Genomic DNA, 10,635 nt, shown 5'->3' with positions numbered 1-10,635 from the left:
CTCTACCCTGCAGGATTTGCAGAGTATTGGGCCTATCATCTGAACTTATTTGTGGGGAAGTTAAATAAAAATATGAAATCTAGAATTCTCATTTCTATGTGCCTCCTAAATGAAAAAAAAGGGGGGGGGAAGTAGTTATTATAAATTGACTTGAAAAGTGGAAATCGTCCTGGTGTATCTTTCCTTGTATTCATGACATTTTTTTTTTTTTGACAGGTAGAGTGGACAGTGAGAGAGAGAGACAGAGAGAAAGGTCTTCCTTTTGCCGTTGGTTCACCCTCCAATGGCCGCCGCGGCCAGCGCGATGTGGCCGGCGCACCGCCCTGATCTGAAGGCAGGAGCCAGGTGCTTCTCCTGGTTTCCCATGGGATGCAGGGCCCAAGTACTTGGGCCATCCTCCACTGCACTCCCTGGCCACAGCAGAGAGCTGGCCTGGAAGAGGGGCAACGGGGACAGAATCCGGCGCCCCAACCGGAACTAGAACCCGGTGTGCCAGCGCCGCAAGGTGGAGGATTAGCCTAGTGAGCCGCGGCACCAGCCCATGACATTTTCATTCAGGTACACGTCATCCAATCTTATAAAATGACTGTTGTTAACAACTGAATTCCATTGCATTGTGTCATTCGAGATAACTGTTGTAACAATCTTTAATATTTTATAAGAAAATGCAAAATGGCACTGATATTTAGGTTTTGAATATTTTATTTCTTTTTTTTTAAAGATTTATTTTATTTATTTGAAAGACAGAGTTACAGAGAGAGGTAAAGACAGAGAGAGAGGTCTTCCATCTGCTGGTTCACAACGGCCGGAGCTGAGCTGATCCGAAACCAGGAGCCAGGAGCTTCTTCCGGGTCTCCTACCTGGGTGCAGGGGCCCAAGGACCTGGGCCATATCCTACTGCTTTCCCAGGCCACAGCAGAGAGCTGTATCGGAAGTGGAGCAGCCGGGACTAGAACAGGCACCCATAAGGGATGTCAGTGCTTCAGCCCAGGGCTTTAACCTGCTGCTCCACAGCGCTGGCCCCATTTCTGCAGGGAGCAAAACAATTCTTCAGAGATGAAAACTCAAAGGGGATAGGGAAGAGTGCAATTTATAGTATATATCAAAGACATTGCTATTGCTTATTTTAATTTTTTTTTATTTGAGAGGCAGAGTGACAGAGGGAGAGGGAGGGATAATCAAAGGAAGACATCTTCCATTCATTGGTTCACTCCCGAGATAGACACAACAGCCAGGGCTGGGACAGGCTAAAGTCGAGATCCCAGAACTCCATCCAGATCTCCCACATAGGTGGCAGTGGCCCAGAGAACTTTGGCTATCTCTGCTGCCCTGCCAGTTGCCTTGGTAGGGAGTTTGAACTAGCAATCTGATATGGGATTCCAGCATCACAAGTGGTGGTTCAAACTGCTGTACCACAAAGCTGACCTCATTTCTGTTTTTGAAATCATTAAAGAGAAAGATTAATATTTGGAATTCAAAAAAGGTTTCAGATAGTGCTGTAAGTTTCAGAGGGGCAAAATTCAAAATGCAATAGTTATGAAAATGTAACTATAGTGATATAGTGTGATTTGTTTATAGGGTTCTATAAAATCAAATTATAAAGAATGGTTGAAATGAACTGAAATATTGAAATATTGCTGTTATCTCTTTTTCAAATTCACCATTTTCTTCATTTCTTGAGTTAAATTATAATACTCCAGAGTTTTTAACTCAGTGATTTTCTTTTCTTTTCTTTTTTCTTTCTTTTTCTTTTTCTTTTTTTTTTTTTTTTTGACAGGCTGGGTGGACAGTGAGAGAGAGAGAGAGAGAAAGGTCTTCCTTTGACGTTGGTTCACCCACCAAATGGCTGCTGCGGCTGGCCCACCGTGCTGATCAGAAGCTAGGAACCAGGTGCTTCCTCCTGGTCTCCCATGCGGGTGCAGGGCCCAAGGACTTGGGCCATCCTCCACTGCCTTCCCCGGGCCACAGTAGAGAGCTGGCCTGGAAGAGGAGTAATCGGGACAGAATCCGGCGCCCCGGACTGGGACTAGAACCCGGGGTGCTGGCGCCGCAGGCAGAGGATTAGCCTATTCAGCCGCGGCGCCGGCCTGACTCAGTGATTTTCTTTAATTGCTCCTTCTCATCCACAAACCTTGAAATAAAGTTATTTTTAAAAGTCTAACTCTTCTTGCTTAAAAAAATTATTTCATGAGAGTTCATGAGTAATATGTTGTAAAATGCAAACAGATTTGAAAAATGACTTTTCTTAAAACAATCCAAAACAGATTCACATTTTCTCATTATCTTTTCTGGAATTTAACTACAAAATTTGTGAAAAATAGAAAACTTTACAAATAAAATACTAAGCATTAATATACTTACTTGACTTCAGGATGGGACAAATACACTCATTGTAAGAATTCTTCCATAGGTTTCAACATTGTAGTTTTGTAAATATCTCTGAGTAAAGATTAAGCCTTCACTTTGAAATACAAAGACATAATTTCCCACATCCTTGGGGTATTTCTATCATCCTGTTTTTCTCCTTTTTATCGTACTCTAATATTCTAAAATGCATGTATATTCCACAGGTCTAACTTTTTGTCATTTTTTTTTGTTTTAACTTAAAACTTGACTTTCAATCCCATAATTTCAATGAAGAAACCTTGAGGGTCACCATGGACCCTTTTCTGAGTCCTTATCCTGCTTCAGTTCTCAGTAGTAACCACTCCTAGTGACCACACCTTCCCCTCTGCTCCTCTAACAAATGCGGCCACCCTGGAATTTTTCTATTGCTCTTCATAAACTCTCTCAGCATTCCTTAAATAGCAAGGCTTCAACCCAGATTGCTTAAAAAATATTTCCAGCCCGATCATTTTATTGAGGTATTTTATACTTTTAACTCCCTCTCCTAGTTTGCTTCTCATATGTCTATTATCAACCAGTCATAAAACATTACTTGGAATGGATTACTTGTGTAAAGTTAATTCTGTGTATTTTATGTTGATTCGTGGGTGTGTTTAACTGAATGTGGTGTTTTCTAATATTGAGGGGTGTGGGGAGCAACCCGGACTAGACTGAGTTACTGGAATTAAGACTTATTCTATGCATCTGCTCTCCCACAATATGGCGCTGGGAGAGAAGTAAACAGCTTCCGCGCAGCTGCCTCCAGTTCAACCAATTAACTGTAGGACTTGCTCCTGATTGGAGAGCAGCGTACTCGGCGTGTGGGCAGCCAAGTTAGGATTGGCGGAGGAGGACTATAAAGGAGGAGAGAGACGGCATGCACCAGGAACATCTAAGGAGAACATCTAGCTGAAGGAACACCTGTGCAGCCCCCGAGACGAGCCGGCCGGCGGTGTGCCGCTCCCCTGCGGAAGTGGGGAATGTGGCCAGGGGGAACTGCCCTTCCACGGAGGTGGAAGGGATAGTAGCCAGCCCGGGAAGAACCAGCAGCAAACCCGGGGAGGGCCGAGCGGACGAAAGAACAGCGCAGGGTCCTGTGTCGTTCCTCCACGAAGAGGGGGAGCGACAGAGGGGGTACCCTGATAACCCATAGAATGTGACCAGTATACTTTGTACAAATTATCTAATACAAAACTTCTGACAAGGGTCACATCATCGTTTGCTTCTGTTTTCTTTTGGAAAATTCCCTCTTCCATAGAGACATGACCTTGTGGAAATCTTCTGAAGTCCCTTCAGGTACACACTCAACTACATTATTTGGAGGTTTGAATCACCTGGCGTTATCTCTTATTCCCAATCCATATTCTTCACTTTAAAATTGTGTTCATCAACCACATTAATCCAGGTAAACTCTGCTGTAGGGATTCATGAGATAAGAACTTTCTGGAAAAGAGGCTATTGATTTAGTTGAATGCTATTTTGTATTAAATTTTTTTTTCAAAGTGTAGACTTCAAAGTAAATAAATATAAGCCATATTACTAATTCATTCTCACGTGAATCTACAGAAAATCCTTCATTATTTTAGACAAGTTTAATTTGGTGTTGGGACACCTACATTTTTTTTAATTTGAATACCATAATATATTTCTGTATGACACTTCTATAAAGGTATGTCTCCTGGAACTTTCATTCACAAAAGACTCCTTTACAATACAAAGTCATGATACATGGTTGGAAAGTATGCTAAAAAATCAGGTTGACACAGAGTCTAGAAAAAAAAGTTTTTAATATTTCTTCCCTTATGAGAAATACTAGTTAAAAATGTTCTAGTTGTTCAAACAGCTTTCTTTACACAGTGCAGTCACAGTCATTGGGACTGAAAGAAACTAATTAGTGAAGCAAATATTTCATTGTGCCAATTTAGTGTTAACATGCATGAGTGATAGGAGAATCCTGTTTTCTTAATTACATAATTACATAGTTTCCACTATACATTGAGAAATAAGTATCATGGATTACACATGAATATTTTATAAGATTGAACTAAGTCCTTTAAAGGCTAAAAAGCATGTATTTATGGAAAAATTAATTTCTGAACTTGAAATGCTAAGAGCATTATGTTTGGGGGAATATCTACTTATTCACTGACATCTCCCTTATCTTTTTCTGGTTTTTTTTTTTTTTTTTAATTCTTTTGGGTGAAAAATGTTATATAATAACCTGGTTTCCATTAGTGAAGGATTTCAACACCTAACACAATTCATTCAGAAAATCTCACTGAAAGCATTTCAGACTTTCAGGAAAGATTTTTTGAAAATATAAATATTACCAAGGATTCAAACAGAAAGTTATATTTCATTGCCCATAGCAATATAATTCATAGAAGTCAAAGGGTAAAAATAATTAAAATCTTCATAAGTGGATGAACAAATGTGTAGAATACACAAAATAGTGTTTTTAGACTATCATGGCTTTTAAAATATTACTACCAAAATAATTAATTTTATGAATTCAGTTGATTTCTTCTATAATATCAATATGACAAGCATTACAAATAGAAAAAATAAATAAATATAATAAATACTTGTATTAGAGGCCTTTCATATTATCTAAAATATCCTTATACAAAACTATGATAGAAATAAATACTTTTTAATATGTCAGAATTGAAGAGATTGACTTACTGAACTTGGATTTAACAGGTTTTGCTGAATCTGTTTTATTTTGTCTGCCTGTTCTTTGATTGTAAGTTTTAACTGAGAATTTTCACTTTCAAGCCTGAAATGTATATTTTAAATAATTATTCTCATGTATAAATATAAACACAGCCACATAATTTCTGAACATCTGATAATTACATTTAAGAATTAATTAGATTAATTCTTAAATATTTTAAAAGTAAATAATTCAGCAACTGTACCATTTTTTCTACCTGTGTTTTCTGGATAAATACAAATTTAGGGATATATGGAAAACTGTGCATCTTAAAATGACTTAAAGCTGAAATTTTTCCCTGGTTTCACATAGATGTACATATTATCGTAGCTGATACAATTCCCATACTACACTTCTTATTTTTTTAATAAATACTCAAGCTATTCGGTGTGCTAATTTTTTTATTTTTGAAAAAAAATTTATTAAATTCATAATTAATAGTATTAATTTGATAGTAGATTTTTAGGAGTTATAAGCATTTTAGTGATATAAACATTTTCATGTTATAAGCAAAAGAAGGCAGGAAACAAAATCCCATATGGGGGCCAGGTTCTAGTCCCGGTTGCTCCTCTTCCAGTCCAGCTCTTTGCCGTGGCCCGGGAAGGCAGTGGAGGATGGCCCAAGTGCTTGGGCCCCTGCACCCACATGGGAGACCGGGAGAAGGCACCTGGCTCCTGGCTTCGGATTGGCGTAGCTCCAGCCATTGCGGCCATTTGTGGGGTGAACCAATGGAAGGAAGACCTTTCTCTCTGTCTCTCTCTCTCACTGTCTAACTCTACCTGTCAAATAAAAAAAAAAAAAGAAAAAATTCCATGTACATAATGCCTTTGATGACTTCAACAAAAGCACTAAGAAAGTCTTTTAAGAAAAACAATTTTGTTTATGATGTATATTTTATACTAAGCACAGAAGTCTATGGGTATGAATACTAATTTTTGTATCTAGAGAACACTAGCAATATTACAAAGATTTTTCTTAGCTTTAAGTCACAAGATCAGTCTAATTCATGAGCCAAAACTAAATTCCAAATGAATTACTTATTTATATTGAATATAACAGCACTGCTTTTACAAAGGTTACTACATTTTAAAAAAGTCATGGTCATCATAAAGCTAGATGACCAATGTAACTGCAGAATGTCTGTAACTGTGTAAATATTTATAATTTGAATTGCCTGGTGACCATAATGAGAAATGTTAAATTTTATGGGCAGAAATGTGTACTTTTAAAAATGTCTATTATGAGCAAAATTTTGAAAGATAATTTCCTGGATGCATTTCTAAAACTTCTTTTGATATTACAGGAAATACGTAACTTTTTTTTTATCACTATCTTGAATTTAAAAAAATCTTTTTAAATTTTATTTAAGGTATACGAATTTCACGTAATGCTAATTTAAATTTTACTTTTCCAAGTGATCTTACCTCTTCATAGCTTCTTGCACAATGTTGCGATTCTGTGTTTCTTGCAACTAAAACAAAGCAGGAGGGGAAGAACTTTACTAATAATTTGGTTTAAATCTACTCATTGCTTATAGTTTTCATAAAATTCCCTCCAAACAGAGCCACAGTTTTATCTGCATATTGTTCAGAGCTGAGCTGTTGCAGCAGTGATCTTCTGGCACAGGACCTACAATAATAATCCTTAGTCCTCCACAGTAACATCAAGACCCTGCTCTAGGGCTAAAGCACAACATTAGTCTTGTCTTAAAATTATAATTTGTCAGATAAATACGCAAAGAAACAACATTGATCAACTGGAGAAAGATAGGAAATTATCTTGTGTGGTAAGCAATTATATATTTATGATCCAGCACCACCATATCAAGTATAATTTTCAAAATTCACATATATGAATGATAAGTTATGCCAAGGATTTTAAAATTCACATAATATTTTAGATGACAACCACATGATCTTTGTCTTTGGAACTGCATAAGAAGAATTATCTACCCAGAAGCCAGAATGCCATGGTATAAACCACAGCTCCACAAATTATCAGCTGTGTTGTGTGATCATAAGTAAATGAATGTTGGATGTCTCTGGTTTTTTTTTTTTTTTCAGCTGTATAGTGAAATATACAGTATGGAGATAGGAACAGTACTCACCACATTGGAATGCAGGGAAAAATAAATTTGTGAATAATGGTAAAGTGCTTAGAAGAGTATGCGGTACATAATGACCTGTATTTTCCATTTCCAACATTATGGATTTCACATTTTAGTATATCTGGCATGGCAGGGAGATTTGGCTCCTATACAAGTTTCACTGAAATGTTCTTCACATTATTGAGACTGGCAGCAAATGGGGAGCATGAAGCCCAGGACACACCCCCAGGACTTCATAAAACTTTCACCTATTATATTAGACAATAGTATTTTTTCCAATTATAATGTATAGCTTGGTCAGTACCCTTCAGTGGGAAATTATTATGTCCCATGTTGCAAACAGCATTTTGGATGTAGTAGTACATAAATTACATGACTAGCAGAGACAGGCTAAGCCACTGAACTGAAAACACTGAACTCTATGGTTATATCAACATTCCCAAATCAGTTCCTCCATGACACCTGTTTATGGGGTGTTTGGAGCAAGCACTCTGATGAGTGGATTAAGAGTACATATGGCATACTGGAAAAGATAGTGCCAGGTCTCTGTACTGACTAAATTGCTATAAAGGTATAAACCCCAGTATTGAATATATAATAAATGAAATAAATTTTAGGTATTTTTGATATCTAAATTTTATTAGTATTTGATAAAAAATTATCTTTTGCTAGGATTAAGTGCTTTTAATTTTGCATGTAACTGCTTAAAATACATTGTTTTATCCTAAAACTTAATTTATAATATTCATGTAAATATGTCAAAGAACAGATAAGTTTCGGAAATTTCCCTCAAAAATAGCTCAAACTAACTGCATAAATAACTGCTAAATCAGGCAGGCGTTGGAGTGAGTGCGCGGAGGAGGTTGGTAAGACCGCTGCAAGGCGGGTGATGCTGCCGGTGCTGTGGCTGGGGCGGACAGTGGTGGGACTCTCGGGGTCCCTGGTGAATCCTGCGTGTCTGCAGCTGGTTGGAGATGCCCGGCCAGGGTGTGCACCCAGAGGACAGCGCTGTGCCGGTCCCCGCCGGCGGCCCGACCCTACACAAGGAGGATCTTTGCAACAAGATTAAAGAACAAAAAGTTGTTGTGGATGAACTTTCTAACCTGAAGAAGAACAGGAGAGTATACAGGCAACAGCAGAACAGCAATATATTCTTTCTGGCAGACCGCACAGAGTGCTTTCTGAAAGCAAGAATATATTGGATGAATTGAAAAAAGAATACCAAGAAATAAAAATTCTGAGAAGACCAGTATCAAGAAATAGTCAACCTGATTTCACATCATCATGTGTGGCATTTGCTGTTCTGTAAGCTTTTCTGTTGAACACTGGAGAAAAGATTTGAAAGAAGATCTACTATATAATCTTAAACGTCGGGGTCCTGAGAGCAGTAAACAGTTGTTAAAATGTTATATGAACTACCAGTGTGTGTTTTCTGGCCATGTCCTTCACTTGAGGGGTGTTTTGACTGCCCAGCCTATGGAAGATGAAAGAGGCAATGTGTTCCTATGGAATGGAGAAGTCTTTAGTGGAATAAAGGTTGAAGAAATAGAGAATGATACTCTTTCCTCTTGTAAGAGTGAATCTGATATTATGTCCCTCTTCTCAGAAGTCCAAGGTCCTTGGTCTTTTATATATTATCAAGCATCTAGTCACAGTTTATGGTTTGGTAGGGATTTTTTTGGTTGCCATAGTTTGCTTTGGCATTTTAATAATTTGGACAAGAGTTTCTGCCTCTCTTCAGTTGGCCCCCAGACATATGGAGTGGCAAATCAGTGGCAAGAAGTTCCAGCATCTGGAATTTTCAGAATTGATCTCCAGTCTGCTGCCATGGCCAAACATGTAAGGTTGCAGTTGTATCCTTGGGAATGTATTTCTAGGGAGAATGCTACTGAAGAGTGCAGTACCAGCCTGACTCATGTTTCAGCAGACTTGCCGACATTTGTATCAGTGGTGGCAAATGAAGCCAAACTACATCTTGGAACGCCTATTTCTCCTTTAAATATGACGTTGCCACAAGCTCCATTGGCGACTCATTGCAGTCACATTTCCAGTATCCCATTCTCAAGAGAGACCCTTCAGGTCTGCCTTACTGATGGACACATGAGAGAAGTAGTTGAAAAGTTCATTGATGTCCTTAGTGTCGCAGTCAAGAGACGTGTCTTGTGTCTACAGAGGGACGAAAACCTGGTACCAAATGGAGTTTTGAAGACGGGTGATAGGAAAGCAAATGTTGCCGTCCTGTTTTCTGGAGGCATCGATTCCATGGTTATTGCTACCCTTGCTGATCGTCATATTCCTTTAGGTGAACCAGTTGATCTCCTGAATGTAGCTTTCATGACCAAAGAAAAGACCGTTCCAAGTAGCCGTAACAAAAGACCGAGTAAACAGAAAAATCATGAAATGCCTTCTGAGGAGTTCTCTGTAGGTACTGCTGCCCGTGGTGCTGATAGTCCTGATGAGAAATACAGTGTACCAGATAGAGTCACAGGAAAGGCAGGACTAAAGGAACTGCAAGCTGTTAACCCTTCTCGAATGTGGAATTTTGTTGAAATTAATGTTTCTCTGGAAGAACTGCAACAATTAAGAAGAACTCAAATAAGTCACTTAGTTCAGCCCCTGGATACGGTTTTGGATGATAGCATTGGCTGTGCAGTCTGGTTTGCTTCCAGAGGAACTGGCTGGCTAGTGACTCAGGATGAAGTGAAGTCCTATCAGAGCAGTGCAAAGGTAGTTCTCACTGGAATTGGTGCAGATGAGCAACTTGCAGGTTATTCCCGTCATCGTGTTCACTTCCGTACGCATGGACCGGGAGGACTGAACAAGGAAATAACGATGGAACTGGGTCGAATTTCTTCTAGAAACCTTGGTCGTGATGACAGAGTAATTGGTGATCATGGAAAAGAAGCAAGATTTCCCTTCCTGAATGAAAATGTTGTCTCCTTTCTAAATTCCCTACCCATCTGGGAAAAGGCAAACCTGACTCTACCCCGAGGAATTGGTGAGAAACTAATTTTACGTCTGGCAGCTGTGGAACTCGGCCTTACAGCCTCTGCTCTCCTGCCAAAGTGGGCCATGCAGTTTGGATCCAGAATTGCAAAGATGGAAAACAGTAATGAAAAGGCATCTGATAAGTGTGGAAGGCTCCAGATTATTTCCTTATAAAACCTTTCTTTTGAAAAGGAAGTTAAATTGTAATGTGATTTCAGAGTGTTAACAGTATTTACTGAATGACAGTTATATAAAAATAAAATATCTAGCTGCTTTAAAAAAATAACTGCTAAATCAATCAAAGAGCAAAAAGTTTTTAAATACATGCAAGTGGGCTGGCATTGTGGCACAGTAAGCTAAGCAATGCCGGCATCACTTATTGTAGTGTTACTTCCAGGCCCAGCTGCTCTGCTTCTGTTTACAGTTCCCTGCCAAAGTG

General features: G+C 38.7%; 1 protein-coding gene and 2 pseudogenes across 1 annotated transcript in view; 2 read left to right on the top strand and 1 right to left on the bottom strand.

Moving 5' to 3' along the window:
* Nucleotides 1-6,503: 6,503 nt before the first annotated feature.
* Nucleotides 6,504-10,635, bottom strand: part of LOC103349690 (ankyrin repeat domain-containing protein 26) — a 43,475-nt gene continuing 39,343 nt past the window's right edge. Inside the window, 1 exon segment of the mRNA XM_089334423.1 lies at nt 6,504-6,572. Coding sequence (XP_089190549.1) covers nt 6,504-6,572 — 69 coding nt within the window.
* LOC127493089 (ASNSD1 upstream open reading frame protein pseudogene) lies at nt 8,155-8,471 on the top strand (annotated as a pseudogene).
* On the top strand, nt 8,436-10,611 carry LOC100338821 (asparagine synthetase domain-containing protein 1 pseudogene; annotated as a pseudogene).

This window comes from Oryctolagus cuniculus, chromosome 5, assembly GCF_051225735.1.
Source record: "Oryctolagus cuniculus isolate XC-2025 breed Fujian yellow rabbit chromosome 5, ASM5122573v1, whole genome shotgun sequence".
In the NCBI taxonomy this organism is placed as follows: domain Eukaryota; kingdom Metazoa; phylum Chordata; class Mammalia; order Lagomorpha; family Leporidae; genus Oryctolagus; species Oryctolagus cuniculus.
The sequence above is the reverse complement of the archived record's forward strand: the minus strand, read 5'-3'. Positions and strand labels throughout refer to the sequence as shown.